This window comes from Setaria viridis, chromosome 1 (genome assembly GCF_005286985.2).
Source record: "Setaria viridis chromosome 1, Setaria_viridis_v4.0, whole genome shotgun sequence".
Classification (NCBI taxonomy): Eukaryota; Viridiplantae; Streptophyta; class Magnoliopsida; order Poales; family Poaceae; genus Setaria; species Setaria viridis.
This window is the reverse complement of record NC_048263.2, coordinates 26,976,905-26,999,851: the sequence shown is the minus strand read 5'-3', so window position 1 is coordinate 26,999,851 and position 22,947 is coordinate 26,976,905. Positions and strand designations below refer to the sequence as shown.

Here is a 22,947-nt window from a genome sequence, read left to right as displayed (position 1 = left end):
GAAAATATTGGGTATCATGTCCGGTCGCGTGATGGCATGGCTATCTGTCCATTAAAGCACTTGATGCTAATGGGAGCAGTGCAGATGCCAACATCGCAAGCCGCGAGGCGCACTAGCTAGATCAACCCCTCTCACATGCTAGTAGTCAAAGAAAAATGGCGTCAACGTCACAACTCAGAATCTAAGTCATACTAGTTCAGTATTTTTGCAGCGCACATTGCGGGTTAGCCCAACTATAATAGAATTGCCGTGTTCGGTGATGCCAGCGAGCTCTCCAGACATGGATGGAGAGGCAACCGAGAAGGAGGCCGCGCCGGCGCCGGCGCCGCCGCCAGCAGGGGGGTCGCCGTCCATGTCGGTGTTCGCGCACGCAGACAAGGTGGACGTGGTCCTGATGCTGCTAGGCCTGGTGGGCGCTGTAGGCGACGGCATATCGTATCCACTGACGTTGATCCTGTTCATTCGCATCACCAACGACATTGGCCACGGCCCCGACCTCCTCCAAGAGTTCAGCTCCAGGATCAACGCGGTACGTGCGCTTCTGTATGTAGAAACCACCGTGGCTGAAGATCAACTGATTGACGAGCTAGCAGTCACACTATTATATCGACTTCATCTTGATTCTTATCAAATGATCAGAGCGCGAGGAACCTCGTCTTCTTGGCATTAGCTTTCTGGGTCATGGCGTTCCTAGGTAAGTAAGCTCTGCCTCTGTACACACCACTACTGTTCAGTGTTTGCCTTGTGCGTCTGGCATACACGTTCGTTGGATGCAGAGGGTTACTGCTGGGCGCGGACGGCGGAGCGGCAGGCGTCGCGGATGCGGGCGCGGTACCTCCAGGCGGTGCTCCGGCAGGACGTGGAGTACTTCGACCTCAGGACCGGCTCCATGTCGGAGGTGATCACCGGCGTCTCCAACGACAGCCTCGTCATCCAGGACGCGCTGGCCGAGAAGCTCCCAAACTTCGTGATGAACGCCGCCATGTTCCTCGGGTGCTACGTCCTCGCTCTCGCGGCCGTGTGGAGGCTGACGCTGGTGGCGCTGCCGTCCGTGCTGCTGCTCGTCGTCCCCGGGATCGTCTACGGCCGCATCCTCGTCGGCATCGCGCGCCGGATCAGGGAGCAGTACGCGCGCCCGGGCGCCATCGCGGAGCAGGCCGTGTCGTCGGCGCGCACCGTGTACTCGTTCGCGGCGGAGAGGAGCACCGTGGCGCGGTTCGCCGCCGCGCTCGAGGAGTCCATGCAGCTGGGGCTCAAGCAGGGGCTCGCCAAGGGCCTCGCCATTGGCAGCAATGCCGTCACCTTCGCCATCTCAGCGTTCACCCTCTGGTACGGCAGCCGCCTCGTCATGTACCACGGCTACCAGGGCGGCGCTGTTTTCAGTGTCTCCAGCGCCATCGTCAATGGCGGCCTGTACGCAACACTCGCTCCAACTAATTCGATCCTGTTTTGGATGTAATTAATAATTAATTAAGTACCTATTACGCGATGTAAATGATAATATATATTTTCCTACAGGGCGTTGGGGTCGGGGCTGTCGAGTGTGAAATACTTGTCAGAGGCAATCTCGGCGGCAGAGAGGATCCAGGAGGTGATCCGGCGGGTGCCCAAGATCGACTCGGGGAGCGACGCCGGCGAGGACCTGCCCAATGTCGCCGGCGATGTGGAGTTCAAGAACGTCGAGTTCTGCTACCCATCGCGGCCGGAGAGCCCCGTCTTGGTGAGCTTCAGCCTGCGCGTGCCAGCGGGGCGCACCGTGGCGCTGGTTGGCAGCAGCGGATCGGGGAAGTCAACGGTGATAGCACTACTGGAGCGTTTCTATGACCCATCATCCGGGGAGGTCCTGCTGGACGGCGTCGACATCCGGCGGCTGCGGCTCAAGTGGCTTCGCGCGCAAATGGGTCTCGTCAGCCAGGAGCCGGTGCTGTTCGCGACGACGATACGGGAGAACATACTGTTCGGCAAGGAAGACGCCACCGCGGAGGAGGTCATCGCCGCTGCCAAGGCTGCCAACGCTCACGACTTCATCGCCCAGCTGCCGCAGGGCTACGACACCCAGGTGACATTTCTTATTAAAACATGCACACAGCGTAAGATTCAAACTTAGATAGCTACTAGTATAGTACACGCACTCCTGCAACAGAACGTGAGCTAGATGTTCATGAGAAGCTAGGCTCAACATTGAAATGGTAGTATCTGCACAGCATCTACCAGATTTTCCATGCATGTAGTCAGGACCTAGCTTTTGCAAGTAGAATTCTTCCTTCTATGAAATATATAGGTTCATGTTCTTACTGCTGTGTTAGTGTGTTATAGTAACCAAGTCATAAATAACAACAGGTGGGTGAAGGGGGTATCCAGATGTCCGGAGGGCAGAAGCAGAGGATTGCTATTGCCAGAGCAATCGTCAAGTCACCCAAGATCCTTCTCCTGGATGAAGCCACTAGTGCATTGGACACGGAATCAGAGCATGTTGTGCAAGAGGCGCTTGACCTAGCCTCCACGGGGCGGACTACTATTATTATTGCACATCGCCTCTCAACCATCCGAAATGCAGACATGATCGTCGTCATGCAATGTGGTGAAGTCATGGAGCTAGGCTCCCATGATGAGCTTGTTGGCAATGAAGATGGCCTCTACAAATCGCTTACTCAACTTCAGCAAACCAGTTACTCGAGTGAGGTTGACAAGGCCAATGGAGTCAGCAGTGCATCTTTTGATGTCGGGCAGTCCAACAGCCACAATATGAGCAGGAGGTTCTCTTCTGCTAGCAGGCCAAGCTCGGTTCAGTCGCTGGGTGACACGAGAGACGACAACGCCGAGAAGCTCACCCTTCATGCTCCGTCCTTCAAAAGACTACTTATGCTTAATGCACCAGAGTGGAAGCAGGCGGTGATGGGCAGCTTTAGCGCAATTGTGTGTGGAGGCATCCAGCCTGCTCATGCGTATGGCTTGGGGAGTGTTGTCTCTGCTTACTTCTTGACAGACCATGCTGAGATCAAGGAAAAAACAAGGACCTATGTGCTCTTCTTCGTTGCTCTTGCAGTGGCATCGTTCTTACTAAGTATTGTACAGCACTACAACTTTGGTGTCATGGGGGAACGTCTCACCAAGAGGATAAGAGAACATATGCTCACAAAGATCCTCACATTTGAGATTGCATGGTTTGACCATGAAGAGAACTCCACTGGTGCCATATGCTCGCAGCTTGCTAAGGACGCCAACGCAGTAAATATTCTATTTCTTTTGTTAATATACTTGGAAAACAATTAGTAATACTTAATTTGACATAATTCTTTTGTTGTAGGTCAGGTCACTTGTGGGAGACCGGATGGCTCTAGCGATCCAGGTTGTTTCTTCCGTGCTTGTTTCCTGGACTATGGGTTTGGTTATCGCTTGGCGCTTGGCCGTCGTAATGATAGCAGCGCAACCACTAATCATTATTGGCTTCTACGCTCGCCGTGCCCTACTGAAGAACATGTCCAAGAGATCGATAAGAGCACAGTCCGAGGGCAGCAAGCTAGCAGCGGAGGCCATCTCCAACTTCCGGACCGTCACTGCCTTCTCATCCCAGGATCACATCCTACACCTCTTTGAGGAGACGCAAGATGGGCCGCGCAAGGAAAACATTCGACAATCATGGTTCGCTGGCCTTGTCCTTGGCACCTCCCTGTTCATCATAACATGCTCATTTGCCCTCGATTTTTGGTATGGCAGCAAGCTGATGGTTGAGCGCCGCATTACTGCCAAGCAACTCTTGCAGACCTTCATTATCATAGTGATGACAGGGCGTCTGATTGGAGAGGCAGGTAGCATGGCAACAGACCTTGCTAAGGGCGCTGATGCAGTTGCCTATGTGTTTGCTGTTCTTGATCGGAAAACAGAAATTGACTCTGACAATCCTGAGGGATACATCCCGAGTAAGCTTAAAGGTGAGGTGGAAATGTTGGATGTTGACTTTGCATACCCATCCAGGCCAGATGTGATCATCTTCAAAGGATTCTCCTTGAGCATACAACCAGGCAAGTCAACAGCGCTCGTTGGAAAGAGTGGCTCCGGTAAGTCAACCATCATTGGGCTTATCGAGAGATTCTACGACCCAACTGCGGGGGTGGTGAAGATTGACAGTAGAGACATAAGATCTTACAATCTCCGAGCCTTACGTCAACATATTGGGTTGGTTAGCCAGGAGCCAGCACTGTTTGCAGGTACGATCAAGGAGAACATCATATACGGCACAGCAACTGCAAGCGAGGCAGAGATTGAGAGTGCAGCAAAATCTGCCAATGCACATGACTTCATCAGCAGCCTCAAGGACGGGTACAACACATCCTGTGGTGAGCGAGGGTTTCAGCTATCGGGAGGGCAGAAGCAGCGCGTAGCGATCGCTCGCGCCATCCTCAAGAACCCAGCCATCTTGTTGCTGGACGAGGCCACGAGCGCGCTGGACAGCGCATCCGAGAAGGTGGTGCAGAAGGCACTGGACCGGGTGATGGTTGGAAGGACAAGTGTAGTGGTGGCACATAGGCTCAGCACTGTCCAAAACTGTGACAAGATCGCCGTGCTAGAGGGAGGAAGAGTTGTGGAGGATGGCACGCACGCATCCCTAATGGGCAAGGGTCGTTCTGGGATGTACTTTGGGCTGGTCAGTTTGCAGCAGGGTGCAACCGGCACTGAGATATTCGCTTCACAAGAGTAACACATGCATTCAGAAATTGCAGACCATTGAGATGACTTGCCTCTTTTCTCTATTTGCTCACGAGATGTATTGCCGTTTGAATTTAAACGGCAACTGAAGATAGGGAACCCTGAAAGCCGAGCTTTTCTTAAATGACTTTGAGTGCGGGGTTGTCCTTTCCTATGTTTCGATTTCCATGCCGAGTTCTTACGCATGCTTAACCAAAATTTAGCGTAGTCCTTAAAAGTATGTGAAGAATTTTGATTACTAATTCAAATTTGAATCTCTGTTTTCTCTGTTGGACTTGCAATCTTTTTGCAACTCATATATGTGGTGGGTCAAATTCTCTATCCTTTCTCTGTTACGGCCCAACCCCTCCCCTCTCTTTTCTCTCTTTTTCTCCTCTCGAAAATCGGTGTATCAATTGTTTGCCTCAGGTTTAATTATGGATCTGACTTTGTGGGGAATACCATTGATGAATAACTTTCTATAGTGCATTATCAGAGTTGGATGATATTGTTGGTCATCCCGCAGAACTAGATCTCGTTCATTCAAACGATGATTTTTCTGCTCGTTGGATACCTTGTGTAGTCCTCACAGTTAACAAGAACTACCTGTAGAGAAATGGAACATTTCGTTTTTTCTCCTGAAGTCCTGATAGAGAAATGGGAGGAAGAATAGGTTGTTGCCGCAGGAAGCATCAATGTTGTTTACTGAACATTCCTGCAAATAGATTAGTCCAAGAACATTCTTGCAAGCTGAAGTTGGTGAAGATGGGGTTCTCCGGCCGCGACGGGTAGCAGAACCTGACCACGGTGCTCGTCTCCGCCACGAACGAGTACACGGTGCGCGCGGACGACACGGCCTGCTCGGCCACGGACCCCGGGCGCGCGTACTTGTCCCTGATCCGGCGCGAGGCCGGTGAGGACGCGGTCGGACATGAAGCCGGGGACGGCGAGGAGCAGCACGGACGGGAGCGCGACGAGGGCGAGGCGCCACAGCAGGAAGAACGCCACGGCGTAGCTGCCGGCGAACATGGTGGCGTTCATGGCGAAGTTGGGGACCCTCTCAGCCAGCGCGTCCTGCACGACGAGGCTGTCGTTGGACACGCTGGCGACCACCTCCGGCGCCATGCCCGCCGCTCGGAGGTCGAAGTACTCCATGTCCTGCCGGAGCACCGCCCGCAGGTACCGTGCCCGCATACGCGACGCCTGTCGCTCCGCCGTCCGCGTCCAGCAATACCCCTCTGCAACGCGCAGGTAAGGTGTCAGACAGACGCCGCCATGGCTTCTCGATCCAGGGTACAGTGTGCTTGTAGCTTACCTAGGAACGCCATGATCCAGGAGGCGAATGCTAAGAAGACGAGCTTCCTCACGTTCTGCTCGAGATCGAGTAGTTGGGATTGTGACAGTTAATAGGTCGTCAGCGACAGTGCTCAAAATAGCTTAACGATCAATAGCTAATTAGGATTATTGCGACCCCGCGTCGTCTCCCAGCCAGAACAACGATTCCAACCACGCTCCTCCCTCATCCAAGTCAGGGCCGGCGCGGCGCCATTGACGAACCACCCGGCGCTACCATCAGCACCCCGGCTCCTCTCGCTCTGGCCGGTACGGGTGGTAAATACCTGCATAAATTTCCGTACGAGTAAATTAGAAGAAGAAATCGCGCTTGGGTGTTTGGGTAGCCCTGTAGTTGACTACTACTTGGTGAAATCTGTGTATCAATTGTTTGCCTCGGGTTCAATTAGGGATCTGACTTGTGGGGAATACCATTGAATCATTGATGAACAACTCCCTGTAGTGCATTATTTTTTTACGTCAGGCATGGATGATGTTGTTGGCCATCCCGCAGAATTAGATCTCGATTGTTCAGATCGATATCTTATCTTCATAGTACTGCGTCTATGGGGGAAAATGTGGTACATGATTTTTCTGCTCTTCGGATACCCTGTGTACTCCTCTCAAGAACTACCTGTAGAGCTTTGAGGTTGTAGACACGTAGGCCTTTTTGATGTAGATATATCCTACTCAAGCACAAACAGTTGGTCCTGATGTGTACACTGTTCAATTTTAAGAACTTAAGATGCACGCACAGGAACTAGAAGCTGAAGATCATAATTGGACATCCAACATGTTCGCAGTTCTTATTGTTTCTTTTTATTCTTCTCTTATTGATATGTCCATTTTGCTACCTGTTACATTGAGTCCATGATGTTAGGACTTTGATTATTTGTGTGGCCTATGGGTATAACAGTAGAAAATAAATTGGTCAAAATAATGAGATGAAATACAATCTAATTTACATCTTAGATTTGTTGCCCTTTTCAACTCTACAATCCATGCCCAGCAGCTGTATGAAGAAACTGGAAACTCAGGGGGTGTTTGGATACTCGGTGCTAAACTTTAGCAGTGTCACATCGGATGTTCAAATGCTAATTAGGAGGACTAAACATGAGCTAATTATAAAACTAATTGCAGAACCCTGTGCAAATTCACGAGACGAATCTATTAAGTCTAATTAATCCGTCATTAGCAAATGGTTACTGTAGCACCACATTGTCAAATCATGAACTAATTAGGCTTAATAGATTTGTCTCGCGAATTAGACTCCATCTGTGCAATTAGTTTTGTAATTAGCATATGTTTAATACTCCTAATTAGCATCCAAACATCCGATGTGACAGGTGCTAAACTTTAATGGGTGTATCCAAACACCCCCTCAGAACACTTATATCTACTGATAGAGCAATGGGAATGAAATATAGGCCATTGCCACAGGAAATTTTAATAGTTTGCTGAACATTCTTTCTTCTAGGTTAATCTAAATGGCAACTCATTTCAATGAGCTGCAAATTTGGAGAGTTATTTTGATTCTCCATGCAGAACTTCAGTGCCAGCTGCGGCCTCCTTGCTGCAAACTAACCAATCCAAAGTATTTTCCTGAGGGACCCTTGGCCATGAGGGATGAATGCGTGCCTTCCTCGACAACAATTCCTTTCTCAAGCACAACAATCAAGTCACACTTCTGGATAGTGCTGAGCCTGTGTGCCACCACTATGCTTGTCCTCCCGGTCATAACTCGGTCTAGTGCCTCTTGCACCACCTTTTCGGACTGGCTGTCTAGTGCACTTGTAGCTTCATCCAGTAGCAAGATAGCAGGGTTCTTCAAGATGGCACGGGCAATAGCAATGCGTTGCTTCTGCCCTCCTGAAAGCTGAAAACCTCGCTCACCACACCATGTGTTATATCCATCCTTGAGGTTACTAATGAAGTCATGTGCATTCGCGGACCTTGCTGCATCCTCAATTTCAGCCTCACTTGCTATGTCTGTGCCATACATGATGTTCTCTCTGATTGTACCTGCAAACAGTGTTGGCTCCTGGCTTACCAACCCAATCTGTCTCCGCAAAGCATGCAGATTGTACATTTTTATGTCTCTACCATCAATCTTCACCACCCCTTTAAGTGGGTCATAGAATCTCTCTATAAGCCCAATGACGGTTGACTTGCCAGAACCACTTGGCCCAACAAGGGCTGTTGATTTTCCTTGATCTACGGTCAAGGACAACCCTTGGAATATAATCACATCTGGCCTTGATGGGTATGCAAAGTCAACTCCTGTAATCTCCACCCTGCCTTCAAGCCTCTCTGGCTTGTGTCCCTTAGGATCGTCAGGATCAATTTTTGTTTCCCGATCAAGAACAGCAAAGACAGAAGAGGCTGCATCAGCACCTTTAGCAAGGTCTGTTGTCATGCTACCTGCCTCTGCAATTACACGACCTGTGCTCACTAGAATCATGAAGGTTTGGAAGAGCGCCTTGTCAGTAATCTGATGCTCAGCCATGAGCTTGCCACCATACCAAAAATCGAGGGCCCACGTGCATACCATAAGACCCACAGAGGTGCTGAGGCCGAGTCCTGCAAACCATGACTGCCGGACACTTTCTTTGCGTGGTCCATCCTGTGTTTGGTTAAATAGGCATAATATTCGGTTCTGGGATGAGAAAGCAGTGATAGTGCGAAGATTGGAGACTGCCTCAGCAGCTAGTTTGCTGCTCTCAAACTGTGCATGTAGTGATTTCTTGGACGTGCTCCTTAGTAAGACACAACGGGCATAAAAGCCAGCAACAATTAGTGGCTGCACTGCTATCATGACAAGGGCCAAGCGCCAAGAAGTAACCAAGCCTAAGGTGCACGCAATAAGCACCGCGGAAATTGTCTGGATCACAAGCGCCATTCGGTCCCCTACGAGTGACCTCACCTGCAATACAAATAATATCACATTTGATTAGGTATGATTCTTTTCAATTTAACACCTATTTTTATATTTTGTATGTGTACTTACAACATTGGCATCCTTGGCAAGCCGCGAGCATATCGCTCCCGTGGAGTTCTCGTCACTGTCGAACCATTTGATCTCGAAAGTAAGAATTTTTGTGAGCATCTGTTCCCTAATCCTCTTTGTAAGGTATTCCCCCATGGCACCAAAGTTATAGTGCTGCAGCATATTGAGCAAGAATGAGATCACTGCAAGACCGACAAAGGTGAGTGCACAGACCCTTGTTCTATCTTTCATCTCGCCGTGATCTGTCAAGAAGTAGACTGAGAACATGCTCCCCATGACATATGCATAGATAGGCTGTATGCTTCCAATCAGAACTGCACTAAAGCTCCCCATCAGTGCCTGCTTCCATTCTGGTGCATTAAGCATAAGTAGCCTTTTGAAAGATGGGGCAGAAAGGCTTGGCTTATCTATGCTGTCAACATCTTTTGCATCACCCACTGATCGTGCTGAGCTTGACCTGAGAGCCCAAGAAAACCTCCTGCTCATACTGTGTCTGTTGGATTGTCCTATAGCAGCAGACATTGTACCAATTCCACTAATCTTGTTAGCCTCACCTGAATCTTTGGTCTTCTGAAGACGGACAAGAGTTGAGTAGAGGCCATTCTCGTTGGCAATGAGATCATCATGGGAACCCTGCTCCTTGACTTCACCAGACTGCATCACAGCAATCATGTCAGCATTTCGTACAGTGGAGAGGCGATGTGCAACGACAATTGTAGTACGGCCCACGGAAGCCAGGTCAAGTGCCTCCTGCACGGCATGCTCTGATTCTGTGTCTAATGCACTGGTGGCTTCATCAAGGAGGAGGATCTTGGGTGACTTTAGGATTGCTCTGGCAATAGCAATTCTTTGCTTTTGCCCTCCGGACAATTGGACACCACGCTCCCCCACCTGTGTTTTTGTAGACATGGTTAGTGAAATAGTGATAGATCAGGAACACCAGCTTACTTTACATGGAAGAAGAATTTTAGGCCCCGTTTGGCAGCCAGAAACGTTTCAGATTCTAGCGAGAAACACTAGAATCACTGCCAAACGGGTAACAAGTGAAACGTTTCTCGTAGAAACGGTTCCAAGTGGTTCTCGTTTTTCTGCCTACGAACGTGAATCGGTGAAAACGTGGTTTTGCAGTGATTCTGATTCTGCAGCCAAACAGTCTAGTGACATCTGAAACGTTTCTTGTGAGAATCTGGATCTAAAACGTTTCTAAAAGAATCTGGATCCCTACCAAACGGACCCTTAGTTCCTATGTATTTAATGGGACAGAGTGATCGAACAGATTACAATGAGTTAGTTTCTTGACGAGCTAGCCACTGTAACTGTCCATAGTTCCTGTAGCAACTACATGCAGCACAAATCTGCTTAGGCAAGAGCCAAGAAGATATAAAATTGATTGTAAACTACTTCTGCAAGTCTTTGTATGTGTGACTCCCTTTTCCACTTCAAACTTAGCTGATGTGTACATTACGAAACAGAGACTGTTAATACTGATCAGGAGATCGCCAAGTGCATTTGATACTTGTTCATGTACTCCCTCTGTTCTGATTTATATGACGCTGGTTAGCTCAATTTGAGCTAAGCAACATCAAATAAAAAGAACGGAGGGAGTATTATATATGCAAAATAGATAGCATACTGCTAGGCAGCCTTTCATTATCAAATGTGGTGCTTCTATTTCAGTGTTGTAGCTACTTTCTCTTGAACATCTAGATCACATCTTTTTGCAGTGAACTCTTACGTTTCAGGAATCAGGAGTCCTAGTACTAGTATTACACTATGCAGAAGCTGCCAAGCTGTGTACCCTTGGAGCTCTCCAAGCTACTTGAACTTATTACACGAGTACTTCTGCTTCAAGGGTAAGCCCTATTAATTCATCGAGATGAATGGACGTACATCAAAGAACTCAAATTTAATGTGTGGATACCTTCTCTTTCAGAATACATGGCTATTCTTGTTAAACTAACCATGACAAGCACTATCCAACTGTTACGTTTGTTCCATTAGCTGTTTTTGCTGTGATGACAGAACATTGCTGTCTTGGTCTAATCCCGCCTGTCTAGAATAGGTTAAGTTGTCATACGTTTCTTGGGAACAATTGCAGACAGCTCTCTGAATCTTAGGTTCAAGGCCTGTCCTAGTTTTTTATTTTCACTATCATTTAGCGCATAGGCAGGACCCTTGTCCTCCGCCAGTGATGTGGTTCCTATCTGGGAAGTTTAGCAGCTACGGCGGTAGGACTGTAGCAGTAGGCATGTGTTGAGTGTAACAAAAGTTGTTGCTTTCAAAAGCAACAGTGTTGCATACTCATGTGGTTCTACTTTGTCTTCTCCCGTAACATAGCTAAGGTCTTGTTTGAAAATTGGGTATTATTGGGCTTTTGTAATAGTTTCAGACAATACTTCAATTTTCTAGAGCTAGAGAAAACTCATGTTTCAGATGAAATCAAGAAATTGCCTGAAAAAAGACAGACAACTTAAAAGGAAATGGAACTAAAGGATATGACAGTAAGTTGGAATTCCAAAGCCAAATGCAGCCGCCGTATAACGCCATGTTGAATTTCGTTTAAAATGTAGGGGGTGCATTTCTTGAAAACTGTTGATTTCATTTCAGTTAGTTCTTGAGCACCGTGGCCTTCTTTTCTACTACCTCCAGTCGCAGATACATAACGTTTTACTAGACAATAAAATTGCCTATGTTGTCTGCTTTTGACCACTATTTTCTATCATAATGTTGTTTTTTAATAAAAATGCAACGTACATATGGAAGTATCTTTTAAGAAACGTCACATACAGGACTTTCATGTTTTTTTAAAAAAATATTCAAAAAGTTATTTTGTAGGTTAAAAATTTGACCGAAACCTCCTCCTAAACGAAAGTAATTGTTACCCAAGGAGGAACTATACCTGGACTCCTATGAATAATTTGTTTGTATTCCAAAAGTTATTCTCCATGGTAGCTGTAGCCAACCGTCCTCATTTTATCCAGGAAACAAGAAAAGAAACCGAACACGATCGCCCTGAGCCCTGAGGCCTGAGACTCCTTTATAACGTTGTCGAACAGTTCTCCTTCCACAAATGTAAGGGATGTTCTGATTTGATATGGTCTTAAACGTTGAACTTTGACTGTATTTTTCTCTTGTGCAAACAGGCTTACAGCCTAGTGATTGCAATGCTTTAACAGCAACCTCGAGTCTTAGGTTCGACTTGCAATGCTTTAATAGCAACTTTTAAATGTATCATGGGTCTTTAAACTATTCCCGCATTGTCATCTGGGTGATGAACTTTTAAAGCGATCATCTAGGTCCTTCAACTTGTCAAGTGATTCGTTCTAAGTTCATTTGATGTCCAACTATGAATCTTTTATTAAAGTCTTAAATAGTTAACCGAAGTGTTTATAAAAATCTTTTGTTTTTGGACGGAGGAACAAGGGAATGAAGATTAAAATGCAAATTTGGTGATACCACGTTTCCATCACTAAACTCATGAATAGTTAGCCAAATTGTTGACCACAGAATTATCAATATCTTGTATTTTTGGACGGAGGAGCAATGTAGGCTGCATGAGGGACTAGAAAACGAGATGCTGACCACATGCTGCGTACTATACAACGACTATACAACGACTGCGTGCGTGCTGAGAAAGTATAGTGTTCAAGTTGAAGTTATGTTATTACACATCCTTAAACAACATGGTGTCAACTGACGAAAGGAGATGGAACTGAGAAAGTTACCTGCGTGTCGTAGCCCTGCGGCAGCTGCGAGATGAAGCTGTGGGCGTTGGCCGCCCTGGCCGCGGCGGCGACCATCTCCGCCGTGGCGTCCTCCTTGCCGAACAGCATGTTCTCCCGTATCGACATGGCGAACAGCACCGGCTCCTGGCTGACGAGCCCCATCTGCGCACGCAGCCACCTGAGCCGCAGCCGCCGGATGTCCACGCCGTCCAGCGCCACCTCCCCGGCCGACGGGTCGTAGAACCGCTCCAGCAGCGCGATCGCCGTCGACTTCCCGGACCCGCTGCCGCCGACCAGCGCCACCGTGCGCCCCGCCGGCACGTGCAGGTTGAAGTTGACCAGGACGGGGCTCTCGGGGCGCGACGGGTAGCAGAACTGGACGTTCCTGAACTCCACCTCGCCGGCGAAGCCGGTCAGCTCCTCGCCGGCGTCGCTGCCCGAGTCGATCTTTGGCACCCGCCGGATCACCTCCTGGATCCTCTCCGCCGCCGAGCTCGCCTCCGACAAGTACTTCAATTTCGACAGCGCGTTCCCCAGTGCCCTGCATTCCGATCGGCATGATTCTGTCATCATCATTGGTCTGCAGTAACAATAAGTTAATGACAATTACTAGAACCGAGTTTCACGCACAGGCCGCCTTGGACGATGCAGGAGGAGACGGCGAAGACGGTGCCGCCCTGGTAGCCGTGGTACATGACGAGGCGGCTGCCGTACCAGGCGTTGAAGGCCCAGATGGCAAAGGTGACGCCGTTGCTGCCGATGGCGACGCCCTTGGCGAGTCCCATCTTGAGCCCGAGCCGCACCGACTCCTCGAGCGCCGCCGAGAACCGGCCGACGGTGCTCGCCTCCGCCACGAACGAGTACACGGTGCGCGCCGACGACACAGCCTGCTCCGCGATGGCGCCTGGGCGCGCGTACTGCGCCCTGATCCGTCGCGCCAGGCCGGTGAGGACGCGGCCGTACATGATGCCCGGGACGACGAGGAGCAGCACGGACGGCAGCGCCACCAGCGTGAGCCGCCACAGCACCGCGAACCCTACGGCGTAGCTGCCGGCGAACATGGCGGCGTTCATCACGAAGTTTGGGACCTTCTCGGCCAGCGCGTCCTGCACGACGAGGCTGTCGTTGGAGACGCCGGCGACGACCTCCGACGTCGAGCCGGACCTGAGGTCGAAGTACTCCACGTCCTGCCGGAGCACCGCCTGCAGGTACCGCGCCCGCATCCGCGACGCCTGCCGCTCCGCCGTCCGCGCCCAGCAGTACCCCTCTGCATCGGACGAACACACGTTCAGGTCAGCCGTGGCATAGTAGGAAACAGTATTTTGCAGTGGAGTGGTGTGCGCTCACCTAGGAACGCCATGACCCAGGAGGCGCATGCCAAGAAGACGATGTTCCTCACGTTCTGATCATCATCAAGAGTTGAAGACCAGCAAGCTTTTTCAGTCGTCGGTGATGAACGATGATGGTGCTATAGCAACAGGACGTACAGTACGCATACCGTGTTGATCCTGGCGCTGAAGTCGTGGACCTGGTCGGGGCCGCGGCCGAAATCGTTGGTGATGCGGCTGGAGATGAGCAGCACCGCCGGCGTGGACATGCCGTCGCCCATGGCGCCCACGAGGCCCAGAACCATCAGCGCCACGTCCACCCCGTCCGCGTGCTTGAACACCGACATGAGCGACGGCGCCGTCGCCGCGACCTCAGCGGCTTCCCCGCCAGCCATATGCTACTCCGGTGAGGCCCTGCTTCCTCAGAGGCCCTGCTCGACGCTCATAAGCAAAAACAACCTCGTTGCTGCACGTTTTGCTTGCAAGCCGCGACGAGGGACTATTGTAATTGACTTGGCTAACGACCCCAGTAGCTTACTGTACTTCGTTAAGCTTATTATAGAGTATTAATTAATGATAGAGGCATTAGCGTGATAAACAAATCACAAGAACTGAACAAATCACAGGCGGTAAGTGCCATGAATCCAGCACGGTCGGCAAGGCCTAGGAAAGGGGGCGGATTAGGAGTACCACGTCTCCGAAAGTTTATGCTCTGTCTTCACTTTGGCAGGAATGGATGTACGAGGGTCCGCATGGGGAGGGATGCGCAAGTTGACCGTAAACTTTTTACTACGGCAACCACAGTTACAATTGGAGATGGCAAGAAAACATCATTATGAGACAGCGGTTGGGTAAGTGGACAAAGGCCGAGGGACATGACGCCGAACCTGTTTAGCATCTTCAGAAGAAAGAACATGTCACCATGCGGTGACTGATGACGCATGGATACGGGATTTAAACCTTCTACATCGCGGGTTCTTTGTGGCACATTTTATCGAGTACCATTGTCTATGGGTCGAGATCAACCGAGTGCAACTAAGACTAGGTCTCCCGAACACCATCGTATGAAAGCTCATGACAGACGGGCAGTATAGTTCACGGTCGGCCCTATCGAGCGCAATTCCTAAGATCCTCGACGACTAATTTCGAGAACCTCATTTGAAAAACGTGGGCACCGGCAAAGTGCAAGTTCTTTAGCTAACTAGCTATCCAAGATAGGATATGGACAATGGATCGACTAGAGCATCGGGGATGGCCCAGTAACCAAAGGCAATTTAGACAAAGATGAGTGTATGGATAAGGTGTGCAAATATTGACCCGAACCATTAGGACAGGCATGACTCCTTCCACAATTGGTGGATAGCTTTAGTGGTCGCTCCGGTGGCCAACAGAAAAAGGTTGCATAGTCTAATTATCTTTGTCCTATGGGAAATTTGGACGGAGAGAAACGTGAGGATATTTCAACACAACAAGGTGCAGACAGTGAATCAAGTACAACAAAATCAAAAATCAAACGGCTACATGGATCACGGCAGGAGCTAAATGTATTTAGAGTATTTCATTTACGTAGTGTGACATTTGTAGTTGCCCCTTCTAGGATTTTAGCATAGTTTTGTTTCTCTTTTTCCTCTTATGGGATGAGTGTGTACAGTATGTGTAAAGAACTTTTTGTACTCGATTCGTCGAGCTTTCCTCTTTTAATATAGCAGTAGCTCTCGTGCTCGGTCGTTTCAAAAAATTAGTGTGATAAACATGCTGAGGCGCGCGGGCTAGGAGCAGGTAGATCGGACGCGCAAAGCGCGCTAGCTATTGTTATCTTCGACTACACTTCACCGTCAACTGCACAGGCCCCCACAATTTTGTATGACCGACAAGGTCTGGAAGGGTTGGTCTCCATCTTTTGGCTTGGCATCTCTCTACTTATACTACCTGCTACTGTTCAGGTGAATATAATATTGGGTAATAGATAACCATCCAAGCTAGTACATGTGAAATTTGTATATTCAGAAAATCAGCACAAAGGTAACCATAGGTTAACCAAGGTAGTCTCAAAGGCCAAGTTAAAGCATGGTCAATATTGGTTCTTACCCAAGTCAACTTCAAATAGAGCATTGGTGGTGATGAATTTGTTATATTTTGATTAGTCACTTGAAGATGAAGCATATTTGAAGATTGAATTTTTTGTGCTCTATAGTTTAATTGCCGCTGAGATAGGTGGAGAGTTGTGAAGCTCCCATTTAACCATTTGGAAGCTACTTTATTAGCTCATCTGTCAGACGGAACTTGATGAAACCTGCTGACACTTGTTGTATGTTGAACTTCGTATGATAACCTTAATTTCAGTGGAGGTATCCACGAAGAAATGCCATAAGAGGGCCGCCCGACGCGCACAAGCCGTATAATGATGAGAAGCCCATCCCAGAGGTGGCCGAATGGGCTGCACGGCCCATTTAGGCTCATCATCCCACCCTCCTCGTCCTAAAAAGATCATCATGACGGCCCATTTTTCGATATTTCCTTTTCGCTGCTCCGGCGGCATCTTTTTTTTTGAAACGAGCTAGCAGGAGAGTTGCCACTTTCACTTTATTAATAAAGGAGAATGCCCGAAGGGCGAAACAGACTAGGAAACTTTACATGCTGCACACTTCAAGCTTAGCTCGCGGGCTGAAGAGATAAAAGGAACAGACACCCCTATATACACTCAACTACGCCTTGCGGCGTCAAGAAACCGCTCCAGGTGCATAGCACCTGCCGCCACCCACGTGGTTGCCTCGTCCCTTATCCGAGCCACTAAGCGGGGGATGGATTGTTCCTGATGATGGAAAACCCGCGCATTGCGCTCTTTCCAAACCTCCCACAGGATTAAGATGATGAGAGATCTCAAGCCTTTTTTGTCAACGACCTGCGCGCCTGCTAATGCAGTCCACCAGTCATGCAGGGCGTCATGTGGAGTCCAGCATTCCGGGTCTATGGCTGGGCACCTCGTCCACTCACTTAGTTGAGACCAGACATTCCTTGTGTAATTGCATGCGGTGAACATATGTAGCCCCGTCTCTTGAGTTGCTTCACAGAGAGCACAATTTGGGTCGCTCGGCCATCCCCGACGTTGCAACCGGTCCGCTGTCCATATTCTGTCCTGAATCGCCAGCCAGCTGAAGAACTTACACTTTGGGGGCGCCCACGATTTCCATATGATGGCCTCGAAGTTGGTGTTTGTGGACCCGAAGAACTGCGCTCGGTATGCTGATTTCGTGTTGTAGTGACCGTCGGCTGTCAATTTCCATCGAATGGTGTCCGGGACCCCTAGTCGAAGTTGCAGACGGCTCGCCACATTCCAGAGTTTCTGCAGCTCAATGAAGTGTGTGACTGAGAAGCTCTGGTGCTGGAGGTCAATATCTGTGACCCAAGCATTGTCTGTGATGGCTTCGCGCAACGATCTGTTCTTCCTTTTTGAAATGCTGAAGAGGTTGGGCACCATGTCCTAGGGCCTTTGGCCATCGATCCATCCACTGTCCCAAAATGAAATTTTGTTGCCATCACCAATTGTTATAGTGGTGGCTGCCACGAAGAGCTTACGGTCAGCCTGTTTGCAGGGGACGTCGCAATCATCCCATAAAGCACTCTCATTCATCCATTGTTGCCATAACCAGCGCAGGCGTAACGCTTTGGAGAATTTGCCCAGGTGTAGGATCCCTAGACCACCCCCTTTCTTGTGTCTGGCAGACCGCGTCCAATTCACCTTACATTTCCCACCAGTGACATTCTCATTTCCGGTCCAAATAAACTGCTTTCTTTTAGCATCAATTGTCTTCATGATTTGCTTTGGAGCCTTTAAAGCTGTGAGTAGATATACCGGTTGGGCTGTCAGCACCGATTTGACAAGTGTCAAACGCCCAGCTGCAGTCATGTTTCGTGCATTCCAGCTGTTAAGTTTCCCTATTGCCTTGTCGACCAGGGGCTGGAAGTCTACCGTTTTTAAACGTGATGTAGATAGCGGTAGGCCAAGGTATTTGGTTGGGAAAGTTCCGAGCTTGGCTGGCATGTTCTGAAGTATTTCCATTAGCGCTATCCCTTGACAACGAATAGGTAAAGCCGTTGACTTTTGAAAATTTGATTTGAGCCCAATCGCCTCGCCGAACATATTCAGTATGTTCACTAGCGCATCTATCTTCGCTTTTCTTGGCGCAATGAATAGAGCCGCATCATCCGCATACATTGAGATCCAACATGAAGGCCCGCGGCCCCGTAGTTTGGAGAATATACCCATTTCCGTTGCCAGATGAAGTAGCCTTTGTAATGGGTCAATTGCTATGACGAAGAGAAGCGGTGAGAGGGGGTCGCCTTGACGTAGCCCCCTCCTGTGCTTTAGCAGTGGATTTGGAACCCCATTTAGTATGACCCTGGAAGAGGACGTTGACAATATCGCTGCTATCCAATCCCTCCAGCGTGTCGGAAAACCAAGTCGTTGCATTAATGAAAGCAGATAATCCCACCTAACGGAGTCGAAAGCCTTGGCGATGTCCAGTTTAAGGAAGATGGCTTGTACTCCGGTGCGATGGAAACGTCTCACTGTATTGCGTACCGACATAAAGTTGTCATGTATACTCCTCTTCTTGATAAAAGCGCTCTGGCATGTAGAAACAATGGCGTTCATGTGTGGTTGGAGCCTTAGCGCCAGCGTTTTGGTGATTATTTTAATGAATGAGTGTATCAAGCTAATTGGTCTGAAGTCCTGGACCGAGTCAGCCTCCTCTCTCTTTGGTAGTAGTACGATGTTCGCCGAATTAATGAGGCCGAGACTGTTACATCGAAGTGAGTAAAAGGCGTTGACGGCCGCCATTACATCTTGCTTGATAACATCCCAGCATGATTTGAGGAAAAGACCCGTGAAACGTCCGGTCCCGGAGCTTTGTCTGCCAGCAATTTGTCAATAGCCCTTTTGATTTCATCCTCGGAGAATGTTGCATCAAGTGAGGAAAGGTCATGGTTGCTAATCCCCAGGGTGTCCCAATTTAAGTCTGCCCGTCGTGGTTGTGGTTGTTGCATGGTTCTTGTAAAGAAGTTTTGTATCTCTGCTGCTTTTTCTTCATGTGTACATGCCCAGCCGATGTCCTTCTTTAACTTGTGGATGAAGTGCCTACGACGCCTAGCGTTGACCCGCCGATGAAAAAAATGCGTGTTTGCGTCGCCCAGCTTTATATTTTTCATTCTACTGGCTTGATTCCTACGTGCTCGTTCAATGACAGCAAGCCCCATGGCTCTAGATTTTAGCCGGCTGCGCAGCAGCCATTCATCATCAGATAGGGGGCGATGTTCCTGAGCTATGTCCAATCTCAATATGACCTCAAGGGCCATGTATAACTGCATTTTCACGTCAGGTATCAGATGGTTAGACCATTCCCGTAGTGCGACGGCCGTGTGATGGAGCTTATAATAGAGGCGGTGGAAAGGCTCGATGTGTGCTGTCGGAGCGGCCCAAGCTCGTGCGACCGTGTCCCTAAAACCTGGCAGCTTCGTCCAGTAATTCTCGAATTTGAACGAATTTGGTCGTCTAGGGCCACCTTGATTGGAAAGAAGCAGTGGACAGTGGTCGGAGAGCGAAGTTGACAGCGCTTGAAGTGCATGGTTGCTGAAAGCCTCCTCCCATTGTACATTTGCGAAAACTCTGTCGAGCCTAACCAGAGTGGGGTTTCTCCTCTCGTTACTCCATGTAAATTTTCTGTTGTTGAGGCGAATCTCACGGAGGTCACATGCATCCAAGGCCTCTCTAAACATGTTCATATGTTGCCGGTTTATTCTGTTATTGTTTTTGTCGCTCGCTTTGTAAATGAGGTTGAAGTCGCCAAGGACAAGCCATTGGGAGTTATTTTGCGGTTTTGTAGATTGCAACTCGGCGAGAAATTCGGCTTTCCTACTAGCGCTGGTCAGGCCATACACTACTGTCAAGACAAAGGTGTTTAATGATTCTAGCATGGTGACTGTCGCCGTAATATGGTGTTGTCCTATGAACACGTTTGATAGCTTGACAAAATTAGCATTCCATAAAAGGAGGATGCCTCCTCGCGTGCCAGTAATACCCCCTGCTGGCTTGTAGCAGTAGTTGTCGAGCCTATGCCCTCCCAAGTAAGCCGCTGTGAATTGGTCAATGTCAACAAGTTTGGTTTCTTGAAGACACGCGATATGGCATAAGGTACCCCTAATCGTCTCTCGGACTGTGTCTCTCCGTGCTCTTCTATTTAACCCCCTCACATTCCAGCATAGGATCTCATTGCTCATTTGCGCCATGTTGGAACAGACATAGATCACGTTCGGTTATGGTTACGGCGTGCGTGCGTTGGCTCCGTGGTGAGCGCCGGCCGGACAATGTGAGGGGTGAGCGTTGCCTCGTCCCCGTTAGCTCGCTCAAGTGTGGCCGAAGGAGCCACTGCATCGTCTCGGGCGCTTGGGAATAAAATGCTGAACATGACTGAAGTAGCACACACACCCGTGAATGAAGTAACACAGTAGCTAAATGGAGCAACAACAGTTCAGTAGATGAAGCCCAACCATTGCGTAGTTGTGGCTTTAAAGTTACAACCCAGGCGAAGACATAGTCTCTAGCGTTAACAAAAGAACTGCAGCAACAACACACGCTGCACATAATAGCTGAACTTGCAACTGACATAAGGAAGTAGCAGACACTAGTTGATACAAGGCATGGCTGCTAAGCTGCCACCTGAGGACCTTCTATTTGCAAGGCATCAACAGCTTCTTGGATATCCTGGATTGCTTCTCCGGCCACCATTGCCATGGCTGCATCAAGGGCTTCAGCTTGCTCATCTTCCAGGTTAAAAGCTGCCGTAAGCGCCGCAATGACTTCTGGTGGAAGGGGGCCCTGGAACATGGCGAGGTATTCCTGTAGCGCGGCCTCCACAGGCTGCAGGTCGTCGTTCAGTAGACCGAGCTTACGGCATAAGTTGTGCTGTGCACATTGCATAACTGGCATCGGACATCTAGTAGAAAGGCGCGCACTACGACGTACCGTTGACATGTCGAAGACGCGGCATGAGCGGCGACGCTTTGTTGACCCCGGTTGTGCCGGCGGGGTTGGTTCTTGCCGCGGCATCGGTGCGATATGAAGGGGCGGTTCCGGCCTGGTGAAGAGAGCCCCAAAGGAGGATACATCTTGGTGCTCTGGTGCAGGAATGAAAGGTTCCACGTCGTTGATGTGGCCACTATCGTGAATCCCATGTGACCGCTGACCAGCTGCACCTCCCGCCGCCGGTGCATGAGCGGTGCCAGCACGGACAGGTTCTGCCACAGGCAGGGCGCGGTCGTCCTGTCCAGAAGTTGGCATGACTTGGCTGGCGGTGCGTGCGGCCACCTCCAGACGCACAGACATCCTGTGTAGTTCCTCATCCACCTCCTGGATGGATGGGTTATTGAGGGGAGGCAGTGCAGAGGTAATTCTGTGAAAAACTTGCTGGAGGGGCACGTCCGGCTGGACGTTGTGCACTGGTACCTTTGAGGGGTTGTTCATGTTGTCGCTGTAGTCGAACCAGGCTTCTTCCCCAATGGTGTCGACGATGCTTGACGTCTTTCGGAAAATGTCCAGGAGCGGTCGTGGCGTCGCTGGTCGTGGCGTCGCTGCCGGGGAATGGCGTCGCTGCAGGTTGAACATCTTCTGCGCCGCCTCCGCCATGGACGCAACCTACAGGTCGTACAACAGCTTGAAGTTCGTCGCCTTGCGGGTGTCCGCGCCCAACGGGACTTCACCGTCCAAGTTCCGCTGCTTGCCACCTTGATTGCCGTGGCCGCCGTGTCGACGTCGCGGCGAGCGAGAGCGCTCTCGGCGCTGCACGTCATGCGTCGCCCCTCTGGGGGGCCTAGGATCGGCGTGTCCACGCCTCTCACGGTGCCAGTCATCGTAGTCGTCGTCGTCGTCATCTCGCCGGCCATGCCAGTCGTGGAAGTCGGGGTGGTCGTCGGGGCGCTCCCGCCGGCCACCGGCCCGGCGGTCGTGGCCCCTGCGCTCGTCACGTCGTGGAGGGGGGTGCTGGAACGGGGGAAAGGCTAGCGCCGGCTCCTGGTCGCCGTCGCGGACCCCCCAGTACCAGGACAGGCGCCGTTTCTCCGGCTCTCCCACAGCCACGTCGGGGTCATGTGGGTCGGTGGTGACGGCGGAGTAATTGTGGATTTCCCACAAATGCACCAGGACCCGATGCTTAATCCCTCGTTGCCAGTGCTCAGGAGGGACCTCATTGATCTGCACGGAGGAGGACGAGCCATCCATAGAACGTGTTGTGAAAACAAGCCACATTACCTTTGCAATCTTGCTCGGGTCAGCCGTCCATGCCCAAAGCTCGATACCGCGCGTGTCTGACGGATGGAGCAAATTGGTGTCGATGCATTGGAGAGCGCAGTGCCGACCGACGAGGCGCTTGACGATGTCCGGCAGCCAGGCGTGCCTCGGCACCCCGTCGAGACAGATGCGAACGCGGTAGAAGAGCGCCGCGCCAAGAGCACCAGTGAGGCTCCGCCATGGCCTGACACATACTTCATTGCCACGGAAGTTGATGTTACCTTTGGCGTTGACTTCTTCGCAGTGCCAGCGGTGCTGGAAACGCAGCAGGAACGCCTCCGGGCGATGCCTGGTGACCGAGACCTCGCCGGGGCGCAGCCGGAACTCCTCCAGGATGGCATCTTCAATGTTTCTTGCGGTGGTGCTTGGCGGGACACGCATGGCCCAGGTGACCAGTGCGTTCCCCTCCCAATCCCGCAGCTCGTGGTCGATCTCGAAGGAGGTGGGAATGTGGAGCGTGTCTTCGCTCGACCGTAGGGCCGGGTCGTCAACCCGTGCAGCCGCCATCTTGAGGCTAGGCGGTGGTGG

At 50.3% G+C, this 22,947-nt stretch overlaps 3 protein-coding genes across 4 annotated transcripts; 1 reads left to right on the top strand and 2 right to left on the bottom strand.

Annotated features, from left to right (window-relative positions):
* The first annotated feature begins 96 nt into the window (after positions 1 to 96).
* Positions 97 to 4,974, top strand: LOC117834125 (putative multidrug resistance protein). 2 transcript variants are annotated; one of them, XM_034713755.2, is made up of 6 exons: positions 97 to 529; positions 640 to 694; positions 777 to 1,413; positions 1,519 to 2,059; positions 2,341 to 3,228; positions 3,313 to 3,735. In XM_034713755.2, the coding sequence occupies exons 1-6, from the start codon at positions 260 to 262 to the stop codon at positions 3,595 to 3,597; spliced, it is 2,676 nt and encodes an 891-aa protein (XP_034569646.1). In that variant the 5' UTR covers positions 97 to 259; the 3' UTR covers positions 3,598 to 3,735. The 2 variants fall into 2 exon arrangements, with proteins under 2 accessions (XP_034569646.1, XP_034569637.1); XM_034713746.2 differs by having other exon boundaries at positions 101 to 529; positions 3,308 to 4,974.
* A 337-nt stretch (positions 4,975 to 5,311) lies between these two features.
* Positions 5,312 to 6,036, bottom strand: LOC140220148 (putative multidrug resistance protein). The gene has a single exon (XM_072293385.1). The coding sequence runs from the start codon at positions 5,878 to 5,880 to the stop codon at positions 5,413 to 5,415; it is 468 nt and encodes a 155-aa protein (XP_072149486.1). The 5' UTR covers positions 5,881 to 6,036; the 3' UTR covers positions 5,312 to 5,412.
* Positions 6,037 to 6,932: 896 nt separating this feature from the next.
* On the bottom strand, positions 6,933 to 14,656 carry LOC117845917 (putative multidrug resistance protein). Its single transcript, XM_034726992.2, has 6 exons — positions 14,249 to 14,656; positions 14,098 to 14,152; positions 13,381 to 14,017; positions 12,751 to 13,291; positions 9,026 to 9,916; positions 6,933 to 8,941 (listed from the first exon to the last, which is right to left on the bottom strand). The coding sequence occupies exons 1-6, from the start codon at positions 14,471 to 14,473 to the stop codon at positions 7,568 to 7,570; spliced, it is 3,723 nt and encodes a 1,240-aa protein (XP_034582883.1). The 5' UTR covers positions 14,474 to 14,656; the 3' UTR covers positions 6,933 to 7,567.
* Positions 14,657 to 22,947: the final 8,291 nt, after the last annotated feature.